Here is a 23,378-nt window from a genome sequence, read left to right as displayed (position 1 = left end):
TCACGTAACCCATCACATGCGTCTGAGCAGGACAGGTCGGGTCCTCCGCCCCCGAATGTCTTGTGGAAAAAATAGTGTCAATTGCGTTCAGAGACCACTTTAACAGATCCATTTTTGTTATTTTCCAGAAGAGCAAAGCTGCAGCCTCACAGACAACACGCCACAGAAGCAGGAAAGATAAGGAGGGAGGGAGAAGAGAAAAATACGTCCGTCTCGGCCATGTTTGTGGATTGCACCCGACGCCACAGTGTCGCACCATGCTAAGCTAAGATGCTACATGTAGGACACCGGTGCACACAGCACCACACAGTGAGACAATAATTCTACACGTCTCTGTGTGTGAACACAGCAGGAGTGAAATCAGAGACACCACTTTCACAGCATGTAATCATTATTATTCAGTCTTATTGAGACGTGTGTGATATTGTTTTGTTTGCTTTATCTGAATACATGGCTGGTTAAAAAAAGAGTTGGAGACAGACATTTGTTGATCACAAAGTGCAAGAATTTAATTTGAAAACTAAATTAAACCCATATTGGCCAAGTGGTTAGTGGGCTTGGTTTCAGTGCCACATTTCTCCATGTAATGTGGAGTTGTGTCAGGAAGGACATCCGGTGTAAAACTTGCAGGTCCACCTTGGATTTGCTATAGTGACCCCAAGTGAAAACGTGGGAGCAGCTGAAGGGACTTAATAATAAAACCATATGACATTTGGAGACAAACAACAGCCCAGAATGTCTGTGTGTCCTGGAGTCAGTCATCAGGTGGACTGACCTTCAGACACCACCTGAGGTTACGTCACTTTTATGGCTAAAAACACCTCAGAATCTGTGTGCATTTTTTATCAGCTACATCAGGACTCACACAAGTTACAGAGCTGGAAGTAATGATTCATAATCTGGTGTATCATTTTTAAAGACAGTGTTGACTGGTGTGAGATGTGACCTTTAGTGTTGGTGTTGAGCGTGAAAATGGCGACCGCATCACGTGGCGTTAGATGCGATCGTGGCCCTGTGATGGAAAAAGGCTTTTCATCTGTATTCCACTGATTTGAAAATGCTGCTGGGTTGTTCTGTAGAAGTGGATCTGGGCAGCGGAACCTGTGTGGCACACACAGCAGCGTGCTAGCTGGCTGTGGATGGCGAGTGATGGATGGGCCTGTCTGCGTGAACTACTTCAGGTTGATATCTTATTTTGTTACCGTCGCCAGACGACGACCACCTACGTGTTAAGTACCTTCACTTCTTCCTTTAGGCCGTCACTTTGCCTCTTCAGAGGTGAAGTCCCCGTTGAGTCCTGCCAGGCTGTTCCAGGAAAAAAAAACATGTAATGGACTAAAAATGACTGCCGTGTGACATAATGCTGCCATAATGTGCCATACCTTTGGAACCATGTGACATTAAAAAGCCTCTCACACTGTGATTGATGAACGAGGCTGTCGGATGAGACTGACAGCCGCCGCGTTACTTAAAACACACTTAGCTGATAGCCTGTGCAGCGTCGGGCTTTTTACCTGCTGCATGATGGCCGGTGGCAGACCCTCAGCCCTGCTGATTAGTTACCAACTGCACAGAAAGAAGTTTGTCTGAACATTTAAAGTCATTGTGTCTGTTTTTGATTGTTGCACTCCTTTTCTCTTATGTTAATTGTGTTCCTTGTCAGCTGGTCTCCACTGAATCCGTCGTAAACTTTTGTGTGCGCGCGAAACTTTGAGCGGACATCAGATGGAGAGCAGCATGTTTGTTTACCGTTTTGTCCTCTGTTTGTTGATTTTGTGATACTCATGCATTCATATCCTGTGGCTTCAAACTGGACTTCTGATTGGCCAAAGCTCCAGTGTGGGTTGTGAGTTCAGCACCACGGACAGTTCCTCACCCAGCAACATGCAGTGCAGCTGTCCATGTAGCTAAGACTGAAGATATAGACAGCGCGGCTGTGTGTGTTTATCTGTACATCTTGGCGAGAAGGTGCCACAGAGAAGAGAAGGTTATTTGTTGTTCCCGCTGTTAAGCTGCGCTGAATGGTGGCACAGTGGAGAGGACGCTGTCAGCGCACAAATGTAGTGAGGAAGTATGACGTCATGATCCCAGAGCGAGCTGGATTGTAGCCACATTTCAGACCTTGGTGAACCCTGCTCAAATCCGGTGTATTGCTTGTACAGATGAAATCCCAAAGGTGGCATTTTCAGATGTATCCACCTGTTTTCAAAAAACTGTTCCCTGAATAAGTAAAATAAAGAATGCTCCCCTCCTGCACACAGCAGTGCAATTAATAAAATGTAAACAGAACCTGTATCTCCCGACTTTTCACTTTTCCTCCCATAAGGCACTACGTGAAGCTTGCAGTGTGGTTTGTTTCGCGGCAGGAGGCCGGGACACACCACTCACTTTAACAGTGCTGCACTTGATGGCGTTTTTGCAAATGATGGAGGAGATGAGTCGTGCTCCAGGATTTGCTGGCAACCTGTTTTCGCCGTTCTACATTATTCTGTTGCTCATCTGACACGTTTGATCCATCTCTAAATAATCAAGCCATTATTTCTCTCAAGCACGTGCACATAGGGTCTGTGCCGCTGCACACAGGTGATGTTGTGAGCGTGGGTTCGGGGAGGGGCGGGCTTTGTGCTCAGCGAGGGAGCGAGGTGGAGCAGGGTGAAGCATGACGGGCAGGCGGGGGAGTAGAAATAGCCCAACCGGCGGCTCTATGGAAGAAATATTTTTAACACAACATAAACTGTATCAAAGTAAATGATATTATGTCAGTCAATATCTCTTTTGGAAAAGATATTGCTATATCTTGAAAACTCCATATATTGCACATTGGCTAAGTCTTGGCTCACACTGTGCACCGACCTTTTTAAATTCTGTATAAAACCCATATATCTGTAAGGGGTTGGCTTAGCATCACGGGGTGCATGTGGTTAGTGCACCTGGTTCCAAAACAGGCTCCACAATGAATCCACTGTGGCAACACCAAGCAAAAAATGGAATCAACTACTCAGAACCAGCAGACTGACTGATGAATCTGTGGATATGAGTCACCTTTTAATTTTTTAACTGCTCGCAGAAATACCCTGTTGGTTAGAACCTGTAACACAAAAGGTAAATAAATAAATGGAGTGATCAGATTCTATTAGTCAGAGAATGGAGAGCTTGAAGACGTCTCTGTAAATACTGACCATGAGCGCTGCCATTTTTAGCGGGAAAACAAACAAGTTGAAGAAGTGAAAACATCTCAGATCAAAATATGTGTCGTATCAAAGCCACTGATATAATTTTAATATACATTTATTGCTTTTCATACATCGTCATGTTTATCATCACATTCACTAAAGCCCAGTTATCCTCACACATTATGGGTGTGGCCTCTTTGAGTGACAGTTCGTGTTGTTGCCACAGTCGCTCAGAAGCTGCTAGCTGCTATGGAGACCCATTTTTGTCTTTTGAGCCTTTTATTACAAATATTTTTCACAATATGGCTTGTTGTGTAGTTGATCCTCCCAACACATAATCTAGGACGTGTGTGTGCCGTTATTTGCCTCAAGTGAAATGATATAATTTATAATTTTTTAACTTTTTAGCAGCTATCAGTAGCTTCGTAATGTTCTGTCATTAATCCACCTGTTTTTCAAATCCGGTTCACCGTGCACATGCATCCAAACTCGGTCAGGTTCAAGCTGACAGAGATGTGTCTGGACACAAGAGCGGTGTGTGTGTGTGTGTGTGTGTGTGTGTGTGTGTGTGTGTGTGTGTGTGTGTGTGTGTGAGAGACACATGGAAGAAAATGCGTCTGGAAGATTCTCTTGGCGAAAAGGAGGTGCAGAGAAAGAAGATTGTTTGCTGCTGTTGCAGCCACACTGAACGCCGGCACAGTGGAGAGGACACCGCATGAACAGAGTGAGGAAGGATGATGTCATGGTCCTTGAGGAAGCTGGAATCTAGCTCGGAGAATCCCGCTCAAATGCAATTCAACCCACCTGGTTGAGCTGCATTTGAGCGTCTGTGAAGTGCAATCAGCTATAACACCAACGTTTCAGAGTCGTGAAATACAGACACAATCATTACCTGCTACATTTCCTTTTAACTTTGAAAAAGTCATGTTGTGTGTGCAGACCTCACCTATTTGCATGTTCCCTTCTACACTATTGCTCACTCGGGTGGACAAACCCCAACTTGCATATTCAGTAAGACAAATGCGTTAAATGCACAATATGTGCTATTTTTTTACATTTTACAGCCTCGGCCCTCGTTGTGCACTGTTAGTATTTGCACGTGGATTTGCGAGTGCAATGATGTTTGTGTACGTTTTTACACGCGTAAGCTTTAGTAAATCAGCATCAGTGTTGAGTCATAGATTCCGTGCTCTCTTTCCAAGTCCGACTCCTGCTAACCGCCTGATTGGCATTAGGGTTGGGAGGCTAACGAGCTGCATTATGTCCGCTGTGATTTGATGTTATTTGCTCCCAGGATGCTTTGTTATGCAGAACAGAACATTGAACATTAATGAGGACGAACTGACGTCTTGCACTGCCCACATACAGTACGTGTGCACGTTTGCAGGAGCCGGCGTTTCTACCAGTTTGATCAGATGCTAATTTGAGCTCAGTAATTGGGTTTCCATTAAAGTGTTGGCATCTGTCCATCCAGGACACGCCTCTAATTATGCCGCCACCCATCGGCCTCTTCCATTACCCAGTTAAAGCCCACTGAAGCGGAAGAGGGTTCTGTGCGTACATCCCACGAGGATTTAAAGATGCAGATCTTCATGATTCAGTTTCTTCCCGTCTGTGTCATCTCGCCTGCTGACTGCCACCGAGCTCCATCGCTAAACCAGAGCCGCAGTGGCGAGTGCGTCCGAGGCGTAACGGACACTTAACTTCACAGAGAGGATTACTGGTGCTGACGTATGCAAACGACCCGAACCTGTGTGATGCAAGGATTTAAAATAAGGACGTAAGGCAGCAGGAGATAAAGCCGCCATCAGTGAGTCTGAACGAGATAACGTCAATGAGATTGACTCGCAGAGAGGGATTCAAGCCAATGCCCTCGAACACAGCATGCAAACACTGCAAACCATCCCAAAAAATGATTCAAAAACATAAATAAATAAATAGAAGAAGTGTGCAGTCCCACAAAAAGTCTGAGTACAAACCCACAGACACACATAACAGATAAGTAATTTATAAATATATTATATTTATTTAAAAGAAATAGAAATACATATTTTTGCTTCCTGTATCATAAAAAGCAGTGCAGCTGAAGCGTCCAGAAAAATCTTAGCATTCATAAAAACCCTAAAGCAGCATCTTGTTCACACACACACACACACACACACACACTCACACACACACACACCGTGGGATCGACTGGCCTGGGGGTTGTATTGGGTACAAATATAAGACTCTTTGGTCAGTCAGAATGATGACTGACTGAACAGCCCGAAACAAAATTCTGCAGCTACAGAGAACCGGCGTAGAAGAGCCAAAGTTAAGAATATAAGTTACCTTATTTTCTGGAGTATAAAGTGCACGTTTTTTCTGTGTTATCAGCTCTTTAATTTGGGATTTTTGTACATTGTTGTACTGTATTTTTTATTATTGACATTTATTCTTTTATTATTATTAGAGTTTATTTTGTTTAGTGCTTCGATTTCTGTGAAAGTCCTTTGTAACTAGTCATTTTAATTATTATCATTAATAACAAATGTGTGATTTTTTTTTTTTTTGGTACATAAGTTGCATAAGTCACATGACCTCCCAAAATCATAAAAAAAGAACTTTAAAAAACACAACTTATACTCCAGAAAATACAGTAGGTTCATGAAGACAAACACATCATGTAAATGCCATAAGTTTGTTTTATTACCTTTAAAAGTCATAATATGTTGGGTAATTTTAAACTCAATTGCAAAGTTGAGAATTAAACAACTCACAGCCAAAAATAGCGGTTTATTTGTTTTTAATAATTTTGTTAAAGGAGATTTAGTGGTGGATTTGGATCTGCTTCAAAACCCGTCACAGCTGCTGATGGGGTCCATTCTAGTCCAACCTTGTGATGCCACCGGCAGCGCTGCGGTGTGGAGGCGGTTCTCCACTCTGCAGTGAATATTATCGGCCTCTTTTTGACTCAAACCTCTTCTGGTTTAGATCAGATTGTGCTCTGACTTTCTTCTGCTAAAAGTTTTATTCTTTCTGTTGGATGCAGAAAAACAGTGCGTGTGCTCCTGTAAACGTATTTTTACACGTTGAGGTCTTGACTCTGAACCTTCGCCCTTCGCTCCTTCAGGGCTCACGGACCCGACGCCATGATCCTGGTGGACGGACAGCCTCTGCAGACTAACGGGGAGCTGGGTTTGTCTCAGATGCTTCATATAGCCAGTCAGATCGCCGCCGGAATGATCTACTTGGCGTCGCAACACTTTGTGCACCGCGATCTGGCAACCAGGAACTGCCTGGTGGGGAACGGACTTCTGGTGAAGATCGGAGATTTTGGAATGTCTCGAGATATTTACAGCACAGATTATTACAGGGTAAGAAAACTATTTTTTGTTTATCTCTTTAATGCATGTTCTTGTTTTTATTGTTATTGTTGTTAACAGTGTTCAGGACGTCCACAGGGCCATCAGAAGACTTTAGGCCTGAATTAAATGTTATTCAGGCTTTCAGATGTGTCAAAAATTCACTTTCAAATATTTTAAAAAGGCTGAGACACAGAAAATAAGATGCAGAATTTTAGTTGTTGATAAACACTGAGCAGATTTTGTATAATTAGTTTAGACTCTGGTGTGTAAAATGAGCTTGTTATATTTGAATGCATTCATAATGTTGGGATGGTGTCGTAGCACGGACCCACAACAGGGGGCGCAAATGAACGGACAATGAATAAGCCAAAAAGTAACAATTTAATGTTGTGATAATACACAACTAAATTCACAGAAATCTGCACAGTCAATTGACACCAGGTGACGTGTGGGCAGGCTCGAAGATAGAAGACCCCTGACGAGAGAGAAGCCGCGTCCCACACGGCTTCCACCACCAACGGCCTGAAGAACACCGGAGCCGCCAAGTCCCGAGTCCCCAGGTGGCCTCTTTCTTCGGCTGTCGACCCTGGTACTGCTGGCAGAAAGCAGAGATAAGATGAATGAGTGTGAGTCCGCACACTCAGTAATCCACAGTCCATACACAGTTAGGAGGGAGCACCTCCACCTCCAATCACACACTCGTGCAGCTCCTGGTCAACCACTTATCTGGGTAGGGGTGTGAGGCGAAGCCGTCGCTGTCACACCAAACGCCAATTCCCCAGACAAGGCAACACTCCAGGAAAAACGGCTGCAACAGAAGTTCAGGTTATACAAACAAAGTGTCAGTCAGCAGAGAAATTACCTCTTCAGTAGTTGCGATTTCTTGGCGAGGAGGTGCAGTTGCAGTCCGGCTTTTATGGTGGTGATGATGATGATGAACGAGTGACAGCTGGTGCAGAGGATGAATGACAGCTGTCACTTCTTCTGGGTCTGGCGCCCTCTCGTGCTTGGAGCCCGCACTCCAAGCAGGGCGCCCTCTGGTGGTGGTGGGCCAGCAGTACCTCCTCTTCAGTGGCCCACATAACAGGACCCCCCCCCCCTCAACGGGCGCCTCCTGGCGTCCGACCAGGCTTGTCCGGATGTCTTGTGTAGAAATCGGCCAGGAGGGCCGGGTCCAGGATGAAGCTCCTCTTCACCCAGGAGCGTTCTTCAGGTCCATACCCCTCCCAGTCCACCAGATATTGGAACCCCCGGCCCTTACGACGGACGTCCAGGAGCCTGCGGACTGTCCAGGCAGGCTCCCCGTCAATGAGCCGGGCAGGAGGCGGCGTAGGTCCCGGAGCACAGAGGGGCGAGGTGTGGTGTGGCTTTAGACGGGAAACATGAAAAACAGGGTGAATCCGCAGTGAAGCCGGGAGTTGGAGCTTCACTGTGGCCGGGTTGATGATCTTGAGAACACGGAATGGACCAATGAACCTGTCTTTCAGTTTCGGGGAGTCGACACACAGAGGGATGTCCTTGGTCGAGAGCCACACCTCCTGCCCGGGCTGGTATGTGGGGGCCGGGGAACGCCGGCGGTCCGCATGGGCCTTGGCCCTCGTCCGGGCCTTTAACAGGGCAGAGCGGGCGGTCCGCCACACCCGGCGGCACCTCCTGAGGTGGGCCTGGACCGAGGGCACACCGACCTCTCCCTCCACCAGCGGGAACAATGGGGGCTGGTACCCCAAACATGCCTCAAAAGGGGAGAGGCCGGTAGCAGACGAAACGTGGCTGTTATGGGCATACTCGATCCAGGCCAGATGGTGACTCCAGGCCACCGGGTGTGCGGAGGTGACGCAGCGAAGGGCCTGCTCCAGCTCCTGGTTAGCCCGCTCTGCCTGGCCGTTTGTCTGGGGGTGGTACCCGGATGAGAGACTCACGGTGGCCCCCAGCTCCTTACAGAAACTCTTCCACACCTGCGAAGAGAACTGGGGACCACGATCTGAAACAATGTCTGATGGTATCCCATGCAGCCGCATGACGTGGTGGACGAGGAGGTCTGCCGTCTCCTGGGCCGTCGGGAGCTTCGGGAGGGCCACGAAGTGGGCCGCCTTGGAGAACCGGTCCACTATCGTGAGAATTACGGTGTTGCCCTGGGACGGCGGGAGGCCCGTGATGAAGTCCAGGCCGATGTGAGACCAGGGGCGATGAGGCACCGGCAGGGGTTGGAGGAGTCCCGAAGTCCTCCGATGGTCTGCCTTGCCCCTGGCGCAGATGGTACAGGCCTGGACGTAGTCCCGGACGTCGGTTTCCAGGGACGCCCACCAGAAGCGCTGCTGGACCACTGCCACGGTCCTACGCACTCCGGGATGACAGGACAGCTTGGACCCGTGACAGAAGTCCAATACGGCAGCTCTTGCCTCTGGTGGGACGTACAGTCTGTTCTTGGGGCCGGTCCCCGGATCCGGGCTCCTTGCCAGGGCCTCCCGGACGGTCCTCTCCACGTCCCAGGTGAGGGAGGCCACGACAGTGGACTCGGGGATGATGGTCTCGGTGGGGTTCGACAGCCCCACTTTGGCTTCTTCTTCGTGCACCCGGGACAATGCATCTGATTTTTGGTTCTTGGTCCCGGGGCGGTACGTGATCCGGAAGTCAAAGCGCCCGAAGAACAGAGACCAGCGGGCTTGCCTGGGGTTCAGCCGCTTGGCGGTCCGGATGTACTCCAGGTTCCGATGGTCCGTGAAAACCGTGAAAGGCAACGATGCCCCCTCCAGCAGGTGTATCCACTCTTCAAGAGCATCCTTCACCGCGAGGAGCTCCCGATTGCCGAAATCAAAGTTCCGTTCAGCTGGGGTCAACCTGCGGGAAAAATAGGCACAAGGATGGGGAACCTTATCAGCCTCCACGCTCTGGGACAGCACGGCTCCTATCCCTGAGTCAGAGGCATCCACTTCCACTATGTACTGGCGATCAGGATCAGGCTGCACCAGAACTGGTGCAGTCGAGAACCGGCGTTTCAACTCCTGGAACGCGGCTTCGCACCGATCCGACCAGGCGAAGGGAACCTTGGTGGAGGTCAGGGCAGTCAGGGGGCTAACTACCTGACTGTAACCTTTAATGAACCTCCTGTAGAAATTTGCAAAGCCGAAGAACTGCTGCAATTTCCTGCGGCTTGTTGGTTGGGGCCAATCTCTCACCGCCGCAACCTTGGCCGGATCAGGGGCGACGGAGTTGGAGGAGATGATGAACCCCAGGAAGGACAAAGAAGTGCGGTGGAACTCGCACTTCTCGCCCTTCACAAACAGCCGGTTCTCCAACAACCGCTGTAGGACCTGACGTACATGCTGGACATGGGTCTCCGGGTCCGGGGAAAAGATGAGTATATCGTCCAGATATACGAAGACGAACCGATGCAGGAAGTCCCGCAAGACGTCATTTACCAAAGCTTGGAACGTCGCGGGGCGTTAGTGAGGCCGAACGGCATGACCAGGTACTCAAAGTGACCTAATGGGGTGTTAAATGCCGTCTTCCATTCGTCTCCCTTCCGGATCCGAACCAGGTGGTACGCGTTTCTAAGATCCAATTTAGTGAAAATTTGGGCTCCATGCAGGGGCGTGAACACTGAATCCAACAGAGGTAACGGGTATCGGTTGCGAACCGTGATCTCGTTCAGCTCTCTGTAATCAATGCATGGACGGAGTCCGCCATCCTTTTTGCCCACAAAAAAGAAACCAGCACCCATCGGGGAGGTGGAGTTCCGGATCAGCCCGGCAGCTAAAGAGTCCCGGATGTAGGTCTCCATTGATTCGCGTTCCAGACGTGAGAGGTTGTACAACCTACTGGACGGGTACTCAGCGCCCAGGACCAAATCGATGGCACAATCGTACGGTTGGTGTGGGGGAAGAGTGAGCACCAGATCTTTGCTGAAAACATCAGCAAGATCGTGGTACTCCTTTGGCACCGCCGATAGATTGGGGGGGACTTTAACCTCCTCATTAGCCGTCATGCCGGGAGGAACCGAGGATCCTAAACACTCCCGGTGGCAGGTTTCGCTCCACTGCGTCACAACCCCAGACGTCCAATCTATCCGGGGATTGTGCTTCACCATCCATGGAAATCCCAAAATCACTCGGGAGGTAGAAGGTGTTACATGGAACACGATCTCCTCCCTGTGATTTCCAGACACAACCAAGGTCACTGGCTGTGTCTGATGTGTAATTAACGGAAGCAGGGTGCCATCTAGTGCTTGCACCTGCAATGGTGTCGGCAGAGCCACCAGGGGGAGCCCTACTTCCTTTGCCCATCCACTATCCAGCAGATTCCCTTCCGACCCCGTGTCTACCAGTGCTGGGGCGTGAAAGGTTAAATCCCCACAAAGGATTGTTACTGGGATTCGTGCAGATTTGCGGGGTTTCCCCGCGTGCGTGTTATGACCCACCCTTAGCCCAGTTTCTAAGGACAGGCGTTGTAGTTTGACCGTTTTGGGGCAGTCCTTCTGCATATGCTCACAAGAGCCGCAGACAAAACATTCCCCGCGGGCCAGCCTCCTTTGTCTGACGTTTGTTTTTATTTTGGCCCTGCTCGTGTCCATAGCCTCCTCAGCAGGGGGAGCTGTAGCCACACGGAGCTCTCTGGCAGTGAAGCGTGGGGACGACGTCACCCTTTCGGAACCGGAAGGGGGAGGGACGGCTCGTGCCCGGTTACGCCCCGGCCTGCTCCCGACAATGCTCATTCAAACGGTTGTCTAAGCGTATAACCAAATCGACAAGCCCGTCAAAATCCCGCGGTTCCTCCTTAGCCAGCAGGTGCTCCTTCAGGACCAGAGACAGTCCATTTTACGAAGGCGGCGCGGAGCGCAACGTTATTCCAGCCGGACCTCGCTGCCGCAATGCGGAAGTCGACTGCATACTCGGCTGCGCTGCGGCACCCCTGTCTCATTGACAGCAGCACGCTCGAAGCGGTCTCGCCTCTGTTGGGATGGTCAAAAACTTGTTTGAACTCCCGTATAAACTCAGCATAAGACGTTAAGAGCCGTGAATTCTGCTCCCAAAGCGCCGTAGCCCAGGCACGTGCCTCTCCTCGAAGCAGACTAATAACATAAGCCACCCGGCTGGCGTCTGACTCGTACATGACAGGACGCTGTGAAAAGACGAGCGAACACTGCATGAGGAAATCTGCGCACGTCTCAACACAGCCTCCGTAAGGTTCCGGAGGGCTTATGTATGCTTCAGGGGACGGTGGGGGGGGTCGTTGAACGACCAGTGGAATGTCTGTTACAGGCCCAGGACCAGCCAGAGGAGTGGCTGCAGCAGCGCCCTGATCGCGCGATTCCACCCTGGCGGTGAGAGCCTCCACCCTCCGGTTAAGGAGAACATTCTGCTCGGCCACTAAATCCAGCCGAGCTGTGAAGGCGGTTAAGATTTGCTGCAGCTCACTCAACACGCCTCCCGCTGATGCCTGCGCTCCTGGCTCTTCCATTGGCCGTTCAAGCTCGGGTTGACGCCCCTCTTAATCCATGACGATGGCCGAGAAATCCTGTTGGGATGGTGTCGTAGCACGCACGCATTTTGAATTAACTGAAGGCTTTTCAGGGAACGTTTAGGACAACCTGATAATAATGAATTACAATAGTCCAGCCTAGAGGAAATAAATGCATGAATTAGTTTTTCAGCATCACTCTGAGACAAGACCTTTCTAATTTTAGAGATATTGCGTAAATGCAAAAAAGCAGTCCTACATATTTGTTTAATATGCGCATTGAATGACATATCCTGATCAAAAATGACTCCAAGATTTCTCACAGTATTACTAGAGGTCAGGGTAATGCCATCCAGAGTAAGGATCTGGTTAGACACCATGTTTCTAAGATTTGTGGGGCCAAGTACAATAACTTCAGTTTTATCTGAGTTTAAAAGCAGGAAATTAGAGGTCATCCATGTCTTTATGTCTGTAAGACAATCCTGCAGTTTAGCTAATTGGTGTGTGTCCTCTGGCTTCATGGATAGATAAAGCTGGGTATCATCTGCGTAACAATGAAAATTTAAGCAATGCTGTCTAATAATACTGCCTAAGGGAAGCATGTATAAAGTGAATAAAATTGGTCCTAGCACAGAACCTTGTGGAACTCCATAATTAACCTTAGTCTGTGAAGAAGATTCCCCATTTACATGAACAAATTGTAATCTATTAGATAAATATGATTCAAACCACCGCAGCGCAGTGCCCTTAATACCTATGGCATGCTCTAATCTCTGTAATAAAATTTTATGGTCAACAGTATCAAAAGCAGCACTGAGGTCTAACAGAACAAGCACAGAGATGAGTCCACTGTCTGAGGCCATAAGAAGATCATTTGTAACCTTCACTAATGCTGTTTCTGTACTATGATGAATTCTAAAACCTGACTGAAACTCTTCAAATAGACCATTCCTCTGCAGATGATCAGTTAGCTGTTTTACAACTACCCTTTCAAGAATTTTTGAGAGAAAAGGAAGGTTGGAGATTGGCCTATAATTAGCTAAGATAGCTGGGTCAAGTGATGGCTTTTTAAGTAATGGTTTAATTACTGCCACCTTAAAAGCCTGTGGTACATAGCCAACTAATAAAGATAGATTGATCATATTTAAGATCGAAGCATTAAATAATGGTAGGGCTTCCTTGAGCAGCCTGGTAGGAATGGGGTCTAATAGACATGTTGATGGTTTGGATGAAGTAACTAATGAAAATAACTCAGACAGAACAATCTGAGAGAAAGAGTCTAACCAAATATGATACGTCTTTGGGATGGTTATGAGTAATTTTTTCTCTAATAGTTAAAATTTTATTAGCAAAGAAAGTCATTAAGTCATTACTAGTTAAAGTTAAAGGAATACTCAGCTCAATAGAGCTCTGACTCTTTGTCAGCCTGGCTACAGTGCTGAAAAGAAACCTGGGGTTGTTCTTATTTTCTTCAATTAGTGATGAGTACTAAGATGTCCTAGCTTTACGGAGGGCTTTTTTATAGAGCAACAGACTCTTTTTCCAGGCTAAGTGAAGATCTTCTAAATTAGTGAGACGCCATTTCCTCTCCAACTTACGGGTTATCTGCTTTAAGCTGCGAGTTTGTGAGTTATACCACGGAGTCAGGCACTTCTGATTTAAAGCTCTCTTTTTCAGAGGAGCTACAGCATCCAAAGTTGTCTTCAATGAGGATGGATGCCGTCTCTCCTAACAAGACCAGGTTTTCCCCAGAAGCTTTGCTAATTATCTCATTTTTTGGACACCACTCAGACAGCCAGCAATTCAAGGAGAACATGCGGCTAAACATGTCACTCCCGGTCCGATTGGGGAGGGGCCCAGAGAAAACTACAGAGTCCGACATTGTTTTTGCAAAGTTACACACTGATTCAATGTTAATTTTAGTGACCTCCGATTGGTGTAACCAGGTGTCATTACTGCCGACGTGAATTACAGTCTTACCAAATTTACGCTTAGCCTTAGCCAGCAGTTTCAAATTTCCTTCGATGTCGCCTGCTCTGGCCCCCGGAAGACAATTGACTATGGTTGCTGGTGTCGCTAACTTCACATTTCTCAAAACAGAGTCGCCAATAACCAGAGTTTGATCCTCGGCGGGTGTGTCGTCGAGTGGGGAAAAGCGGTTAGAAATGTGAACAGGTTGGCGGTGTACACGGGGCTTCTGTTTAGAACTACGCTTCCTCCTCACAGTCACCCAGTCGCCCTGCTTTCCCGGCTTCAGTGTGCGGCCTCCAGATGCATTAGCCACACCCCCTTGTTTTGACTGCAGTTGTCCATGTCCTGATTGTCGTGTCCATGGACCAGAACCAGGGTGCAGTCTTGACCACCTGCAGTGAATTCTGGGTAAACTGTTGTTGTGTCGCCTCATAACGTCTTCACTCTGCAGCTGTGGGGTTTTTTTTATGTTCAGTTTCTCACATGGACAAAAAGCAGCGCGAGTTTGTCTTTATGGATGAGAGCTGCAGCAGCTCGCAGGGATATTCAGCGGGCATGCAGCGGGAAATCATTTGTATTTGGCAGTAAATGTCAGCGAGTCAATGGAGTCCCGTCCTCATAAGCAGCTTCTGTGGAGTGTTTTCATTTAATTGCTGTTTGACGGAAGCAGAAACGCTGATATTTATATTACATAATATTTTTTAAACTGCGTCTGTCGTCCACCAGAGTTTAAAATCAACTCAGACAGAAAACCTGCACTTGATGAAAAACGCACGAGAAGCAAAGTGTCAATCACGAAAAACAAAACGTGTCAGCACCTGCATCGGCTGTGATTGGAGAGACCGAGCACGTGGCAGGTAAAATAATAAAATCTGTTACTCAGCCACATGGTGGTGCTGTCAGTTGCAATGTCATTATGTTGGGCAGTGGTGGGCACAGTTTCGCTAAGCCGCTAACCGCTAATTAGCAAAGCTAACTTTTTTGGTCAAAATGCATAGAACACTGCCAATTTCTTGATGGGAGTGTGAATAGTGACAAACTATCACACAGTCACTATTTGTTGTACTGAATCGCACTTAACAAACAGAATTTTCAGTTTTGCAAATGCCTTTTGTTTTTTACAAATGAAAAAAATGACATATTTACAAATACACATTTATTTGTAAATACCAACATAGACATTCCAGTAACTTGTGTGTTGGTTTTTTACCCAAGGCCAACATATGGCCATCAGGCATTGCGAAGACTTGGTGTCCCTCTGTTCGTCTGTCTGTCTGTGTTAAGCATAAGTCCAGTCCTGTTACTTCCACAGTCTTTAAATTCACAGGGAAAATTCTTGGGAAACCTACTGTGGACACGTTCGAAGATGGCTAACCTTGACATATTTTAAGAGGTTAAAAGCTCACATTCTCTATGAACCTGTTCCATTTTGTTTTTGAGTGGCGGGCGTGACAGCCAATCAGCGTAGATTTGTATAGTGGTGTCAGTGGCTGGTCTCTCCAAAACAGCTTTGTTTGTGTGTTTATAGACATGTTTCTCATATATTATGGAAAAACTAGCGAAAAAAATACCTCTAAAACCAAATACTCCATTTTTGGAACCTAATATCACCTCTGAACTTATTTTGTGGATGTTAGCATGGTGACATCACAGGTTGGTAGCTACCTGCAAAACTCTGTTTCATTTGTGTGCAAGTATATCCTCTTTGTCATATATTTTGTAAAAGCAAGTGAGAAATAAACAATTTTAAAACTGAAAAGCCTGTTTTTTAGAACCCAATAATACCACTGAAGTGATTTAAATGACATTTAGCAGACGTTAGCGTTAGTTTTTGAGTGGCGGGGATGACAGCCAGTCAGAGTAGCACTGCACTGTGATGTCACAGTCTGGTTTCTAGCTGCAAACTCAGTTTTTGGAACCTAATAATTACTTGAACAACTGCAAAGTATATAGAATACAATGCTCTATGGCTGCGGGTATTTTAGCATTGCAATATTTTTAAAAATAAATAAACCAACCAACCAGTGATGGGAGGAGGCTCATTTTCCCATAATGCCTTTTGGCATCTCTGTGTGTTAATACTGAAATCTTCAGAATTAGCGCATTATTTAAAAGTAAAAGATATGTGTGATATTTTCACTTTGTAAAAATGACAGATTGACATTAATGTTGATAAACTGTCTGGAATTCGTCTTGTTTATGAATCAAAACCATAAGTGAAAACTGCCTTCCTTTTGATGTCTTCTGCCACAGGTCTGTGTTGTTCCATGTTGAAAATAAATGACTCTTCCTTACAGCAGTGGGCAGGGCGCACAAAGACAGAAGTGCTGACCCATTGGTTGTGTTGGGTTTGTAATCGCCTTTGATTCTACTCAGAAGTGTTGGTGGTGCCTAAACTCAAAACTGGCTTGTCAGTAGCTGACAGTGTACCGGAGTCAATACTAAAAGTTAGCAGTTAGCAGTAACTTCCACAAAATTTTTTAGCAGTTTTTTGGTTTAGTGTTATAAAAGTTAACTTGTCAGTTTGCGGATTAGCGGTTATCAAAGCTAACTTTTTGGTTAGCTGCGCCCACCACTGACGATGGGTCACTTACCATATTTTCCGGAGTACAAGTCACACTTTCTTCTGTCCCCAGAGGTCATGGACTGTATTTATATACCGCTTTTCCATCTGAATCAGAAGCTCAAAACTGGGACACGACGACGCCACAGAACTCTAAAAATGGAAGGTTTTAGCTGCTCAGTGTGTGTCACTACGGGAGAACGAAACCACAGGTGTGGAAGAGGAGACCGGGTCTGGATCTTAGCAAGGAAGAAGGAAGCAGACAGAAATCAGGTGTTAAAAAGACGATTTACACCTGGCCAGAGGGTGCAAATGATTATTGACACTGAGCAGGTAAACACTGGCCTCGGGCCGTGTCTTAGCCTCAGTGAACTACCACCAGGATACAAATGCAAAGTTTGACAAGAACTGAAGATTATGCAGAACTTTTGAAATATGCAAAGAAGAATCTGCTGCAAAGAAAAGCAAAACAGTGACGCAGGAATGGGTCCCCATCATTTCTCCACGTGCACAAGTTAAATTAGAAGCAAGCAAATTGTGTTCAAATTTTAAATCTGTACAGCGTGATTTTCCTTTGAAACAGTTTTAAGTGTTTTGAGTCCGAATGCTGTGACTGTGCCAATGATCAGCGCGTTGCATATAGATTTAGATAAATAGATAAATTGGTTTTAAATTTGTTTTAATCAACATGCAGATTGTTCCAGAGAAGAAAATCTCTCCTACAGAAGGGGATCATCTCAGCTGAAATATTCCTCTTCTCATTAATCTTTTCGTGCAAAAAATGGCAGCGGGCGTGGATGTGCTCGGAGACTTGGCGCAGTGGGCGTGACACCTCGAAAAACGGCAGATCCACTGAGTCACAATCTGCATTAAAAAAAATAATCCAGTAGTATCAGAAAAACAGCAGGAATGAATGTTTGTGCTGGGTTTGTTTTGCAGACGTGCTGATAAGAACTCTGCAGAACAGCACAAGCTGTCGACACACAGTGACGGGATTACAAGGCCATACAAGCTGTTCTGAAATGCCAACAAAGTATTGTGCCTTTGTCTCAAAGCATCTTTGGCTTTGGGGAGTGAGGTTTACTGAATTTCCTCTACACAGCACCACCTGCTGGATCCATTACATTTCCCTACTCCGAATCCCTCCTGCAATCCAGCTTCTCACCCTGTCCAGGAGTGTAAGTCCAGATACTCAACTGAGGAATCTAATTTCTGCCACTTTACCCTCATTCAGCATCAACTTACCTAAATTTCAGATTTTGCTGGAAAATGTCTTAATTGTAGATTTTTATGTTTTTACCCACCATGCTAAATATCAGTGGTGGGCAAAGTTCTGCTAATTCACAAACCGCTAATTAGCAAAACTAACTTTTTTGTTGGAGGATTAGCTTTTCAGCTAACTTAAAAACCATCAGTGGACCAATTAGCTTCCGCTAAATTTAGTTCCACTAATTTAATCTGCTAACGTTTTTTGGAATAGTTAGTAACAGTGAAAAACATTTGTTAACCCTAAAATCATACATGTTAGTTCCTATCTGCTACGCATTTTGCAGCAGTCAGGCAGCTGAGAGGAGCTGAGCTCAACTCTACCCCAGCAGAAGTGGCCTGACTGCCAGGCTGCTACAAAAAATAAAATAAAATAAATAAAAGTCATTTACATTCACAGCATGCAGCGATCCAGACATGAGGCTGAAGTCCTCAAAAGGAAAGCAGGTTTGAGTTATGGTTTTGATTTATAAACCAAATTAATCCAGATAGTTTAACTACATTAATGTCAACTCTGTCATTTGTACAAAGTGAAAATACAACACATATTTTAATTTTAAATAATGCACTCATTCTGAAGTTTTGAACATTAATACACACAGATGCCAAAAGGCATTATAGGTAAACTGAGCCTGCAATCATCACTGGTTGGTTGATTCATTATATGTAAAAACAACACACACATTACAGTAAGGTATATGTTGTTTTTTACACATAAATGTGTATTTGTAAAATATGTCATTTTTTTTCTTTGTAAAAAAAAAGGCATTTGCAAAACTGAAAATTCTGTTTAAGTTGTGATTCAGCAGCAACCGTGTGATATAACCGGGCGCCATTAACACTACCATCCAATAGATGCCAGTGTTCTATGCATTTGACCCATCTTTAAAAAATTAATTATAACAGCATTTTTCCAAATTCTGGAGTTTCTAATTTTATAATGGAGTAATCTAGGATGCTCATATTACAGGTATTTATTCAATGACATCCATATTTTTTATGATAGCCTCAGGTACCCTCTGGGATGTATACTTTTCACTCTGCAGGAAACAACTAATGGCTTTTTGTCCAAAATGAGTGAACATAAGGTGAAACTGTCAGAGCCTTCCAGAAAATATGCCTCAAGTTAGAATTTAATTCTCTTAATACAATAATTATAAGAATATTAGCTATTCACAGGCACATTTTTGGAACGATAACAGAGTTAGCTCACAAATTATTAAAATTTTTTTAACATAAGCTCTTTCCTCCACGGGGTCTAAAATGGGTCCCCTGGTTTGACCATGTGGCTCAGGGGTTCCATTGTTTTGTTTTGTTTTGTTTTTATAAAGTTTACCTTATATAAAATTAATCTACTGATAAATTTAAATTATTTAACATCCAGAGCTTCCTATAAACATACGTGTTGATTCACATGAACATTTTTATGACTATTCTTTTTTTCATATTCATGAGCTCATAAATCTGAAACAAAACAATTCAGAAATTAGATACTGGAGCTGCTGTTTGAGAGGCGGAGTCAGTGGGCGGGACCTTCTCCAGGTGTCACCCAGCTAAGCATCAGCTGTATCTGGAAACACACACAAACAAAACTCTCTCACAAACCTGTCGATGTTACACGTTTGTGAGAATTAAAAAAAAAAAACTTCTTATCTATAAAGGGGGGGGGGGGTGCAGAGAAAAATTTGTGAACCCCTGAATTTGACTAAAGGTGGTTGTATGTTTATGTTATGCTGTTTGTTTGAGAGGAAGTTTCCAGTTTTGGTGCAGAAACGGACAAAGGAGGAGGTTCTGATGGGAAATGAGACACTGAGTGAGATTGAGGTCGCTCATTACCGGGTCTGGATTCGGAGCCCCACATATTGGACTAAATTAGTCAAGCTGCTTTCTGATTTCACCGCTGTCACACAGCCGGCGTCGGCACATGAAGGATGACTCGCTTGCTGGCTCATCTGCATGCGGTAATAAAATAGAAAATATGTTCTGGGATGTGCATTTTCTCATATCCTGTCTCCATTAGCCCGGTCACGAGTGATTAAAGGCAGATTCACACGTCTGGACCGCGTCTCACGCAGCCCTTAAAGATCCATTTCCTGTGGACGTTGTAACAAAGAAACTCATCATGACTGTCAAACCATCGATGCCCAGAAGACTTTTATCACCCTGATGTTTTTAAACTGGTGTCCTCCCCCTGATCTGCTCGGGACCTTCAGCCTGCATGAAGAAAACTAAAGGTTTGCTTGGCAACCTTTTAGCTGTGATCTCTTCTTGCTGAGGGATGAGAAATGAAACATTACAGTTTAATTTTCCATCCGGGTCCTGGACTCTGGTTCCCAGCAAGATTCTGGCAAAAAGTCATCGAACCACTTGGCTGGTTGAAAAGGTCAACCGGCTTGTCAGCTCTGCTAACCTTCTGCACGTCATTTTGAGTAGCAGCCACTCTGCGCCGTGGCGCAAAACATAAAAAATAAATAAATTGCCAACTGAGAAGAAGAAATGCACACCGGATGTCGTGTGCTTACGTGTCTGGACTTCCTCTGGGAAGGTGACGGTCTAGACCGGGTGTGTTCAAGTCGTTCCAGAAAGGGCTGAGAGGGTGCAGGTTCTCTTTTTTGAGCAGATGGAATCAGTTCATCAGTGGAATCACCTGGTGGAGTATGTGGACCCAAAGTAAACCTGCACCCTCTCAGCCCTTTCTGGAATAAGTTGAACACCCCTGGTGTGGAGGTTGAAACGGAGTGTTTGTGACCAGAGGATCCTCAGTTCACATGTTTGTCAGACCGGCAAAGTTCTTAATCCCCAGGTTACTCCTGGTGTGAGTGAAGCTGTCGGTCTTGGTCACTTTCAGCTCTAAATTGTTGCTTCTTGGACATATGCCAGGTTCAGCTGTTGCAGATGAAGTATGAACACACACACACACACATATAGAAACCTTTGATCCAAAGAGCTCACTTGTTGACTGAAGGTCCATCTTGCTGATAAATTGGACTCCAGTTGGTTTTTCACTGGGTTTTGGGAACTCTCCTGGCTTCGGTTGCTGGTGTGGCTTTGCAGTAGACCCTGACTCACGAACCCAGCCAGTTTCTCTGGATTGCCAGTCATTACTTCATTGTTGTATTTTCAGTTTTACTGTAATTGCAGATAATACGGTTGCTTAGCTGTACTTTTTTTCTTTTTTTAAGTTGCAACAAATCTGTGTTCTGTCTTTTGTTTTTGTCTTGACAGAGTGGGCATATCAGATGGTCACCCCCTGGTCTGCTTGGGGTTTCTTCCTGTAATTAAAAAATAAACCAAAATTTAAAAGAAGACAATTTTTCCGACGGCTATCACCAGTGTTCTTACTGGTGTTGTGGGTCCGGTCTAGACCGCAGTGGTGTCCACCGTGGACACAGCATGGTGAATGAGAAGAACTCTGTAAAGAACAGCAGATGTTTAACAGGAAGTCTGAATTAACCGTAACAGCTATATATGTTTATGAGGGATGTAAATAAGAAACTCTGCCCACTCAGGACGGGTTCAGACAGGAACAGGCATGGCTGAACTCCACTAGAAACTGGACGTTTGTTCCAACTGTCAGATTTTGTGTCACAGTTCCACTTTTGTTCTTTTTGTGATTTGCTAATGGTAGCAAACGGCACTGCGCATAACGCTGCGGTTGATGTTTATGTCCAGGTGGGCGGGCACACCATGCTCCCGATCCGCTGGATGCCACCAGAGAGCATCATGTACAGGAAGTTCACCACCGAGAGCGACGTGTGGAGCTTCGGCGTTATTCTGTGGGAGATCTTCACTTATGGAAAACAGCCGTGGTTCCAGCTGGCCAACAATGAGGTAAATAAAAAGGCTCACTGACATACGGACATTTAGCGTGCAAAAGTTAGACGCCTGACGATGCTGCTGAAAGTTGTTAATGCGCCTCCAGCACTGAATCAGTAGATTTATTCTCAGTATTATCGAGCTAATCAATGTTGATGTTATAAACCTCAGTTATTTATATTGAGCAGCTTTTTTTAATCTATTTTTAAACATATTTAGGGAAATAAATAATGCATTCAGATGCAAAACCCAGAAAGTATTTTTAAATGTAGAAAAATGTAGTTTAAAATTTAAATTTAATGGAAAACATGTTTGAAAATGCACAAATAAATAAAATTAATACTACTAATAAAATAAATGAAAATGGTATGTTCAAACTCACACACTAATAGTGAAGTGCATATTGGCATCAACTTAAAATGAGTGGTTTTAGATTTATTGGGTTTTGCACCCAACAAATGTGCCTAAAACTTTTGCACAGCACTAACTCTGTGTCACGTCATGAGACACACAACAAGAGACTGCATATTCTCTGCTGCTCATCAGAACGTCAAAAAAGCAAACTGTTTTACATTGACTCTGCTGCTGTTTTCAAATGTTCAAAGTCCGATGTCAAGACTCCGCTGGTCTCTTGGTTTCCAGCTGAAACTTCAGCTTTCCTCACATCACTGCAGTTAAACCTCATCAGACCCCTTCTACTGAGATTGTGGGAGATTTTCCAGCCAGCATTCAGACTTCAGCTTCTTTCGAATGGTTTCAACTCAAATTTATTTCTTTATTTTACTGCATTTTGACCAAAGACACCACCAAGTGGCCAGGATCAGGAATTACAGCTTGGCATCTGGAGTCTGGGCAGATGTGATGGTGCTGGAACATTTTCGTCTCTGTGTTTTGTGCATTAAATTTAATTGCAGCACTTCTCGTAGGTGTCCCTCTGCAGTGACGGTCTTTGCCCTCTTTTAACTCTGCAGAGTGTAGAAACACGTCTACAGAGTTAATCTGCTTTTAGAATCAGAGCCAGCTCGCAGAATAAATGTAAAACTGCACCGTTGCTTCCAGCGGATCCCGTGACTCCGGATTGTCCACTGAGTGCAGATTTTCTTGGTCGCGTCTCCTGCACAGAAACCTGTTTGTTTGTCTGAGGACACGCAGGCCTTTATGACATCACAGTTCATCCCCCCACCCTTCGGGTGTTTGGAGAATGTGTTGGATCTAATCTGCAACAGTAACCATTAAGTTCACAGGAAATATGCAGAGAAAAAAAAGAGCAGTGACACTTTTAGATACTTTTTTAATGAAATGATGATGTCGTGCCTTGTCAAATGGACACTTTTAAACCTCTCAGTTACCCTGCAGCCCTTGAAGATGATGGATGGATGAATAAATAAACATGTTTGTCTGGTCTGGAATAAATATCATGAAAACTTTAAAAGGTCAGAGGTAGTAAATTTACAAACAAACACACTGACTGGAACTTAAATATTAATGTTAAGACCCACGAATGCTGTCAGTCATCCTGCAAGGAGATAATGAGATCATCTACGTTATTCTGTATATTAATAGCCAAGTGGCGTGTGTGTGTGCGCGCGCGTATGTGTGTGGCTTCAATCATGGTGAAACCGGGGAGAGCTGACATTTTCCGTTTGGTGTGTTTATGTATTTTGGATGAATGCTGTGAAAACAGAAGGTTAATAGGACAAATATTTTTGGAGAAATTAGCGATTGTAACTAACCAATAAACAATGGACATTGTGCTGCAATGCACCATGGGTGTCCGGGGTTTTA

General features: G+C 45.2%; 1 protein-coding gene across 3 annotated transcripts in view; it reads left to right on the top strand.

Moving 5' to 3' along the window:
* Window positions 1-23,378, top strand: part of LOC117516329 (NT-3 growth factor receptor-like) — a 442,081-nt gene that overhangs the window by 404,129 nt on the left and 14,574 nt on the right. For all 3 annotated transcript variants that reach the window (XR_004562366.1, XM_034177281.1, XM_034177282.1), the window contains 2 exons: window positions 6,286-6,529; window positions 21,450-21,608. Coding sequence is in view for 2 of the 3 variants with exons in the window: in XM_034177281.1 (XP_034033172.1) it covers window positions 6,286-6,529; window positions 21,450-21,608 (403 nt within the window). In the remaining variant the exon portion in view is untranslated. The remainder of the gene's footprint in view (window positions 1-6,285; window positions 6,530-21,449; window positions 21,609-23,378) is intronic.

The sequence above is a fragment of the Thalassophryne amazonica genome, chromosome 8 (assembly GCF_902500255.1).
Source record: "Thalassophryne amazonica chromosome 8, fThaAma1.1, whole genome shotgun sequence".
Classification (NCBI taxonomy): Eukaryota; Metazoa; Chordata; class Actinopteri; order Batrachoidiformes; family Batrachoididae; genus Thalassophryne; species Thalassophryne amazonica.
Note: the sequence above shows the minus strand (reverse complement) of the source record. Positions and strands in the feature narration are given on the sequence as shown.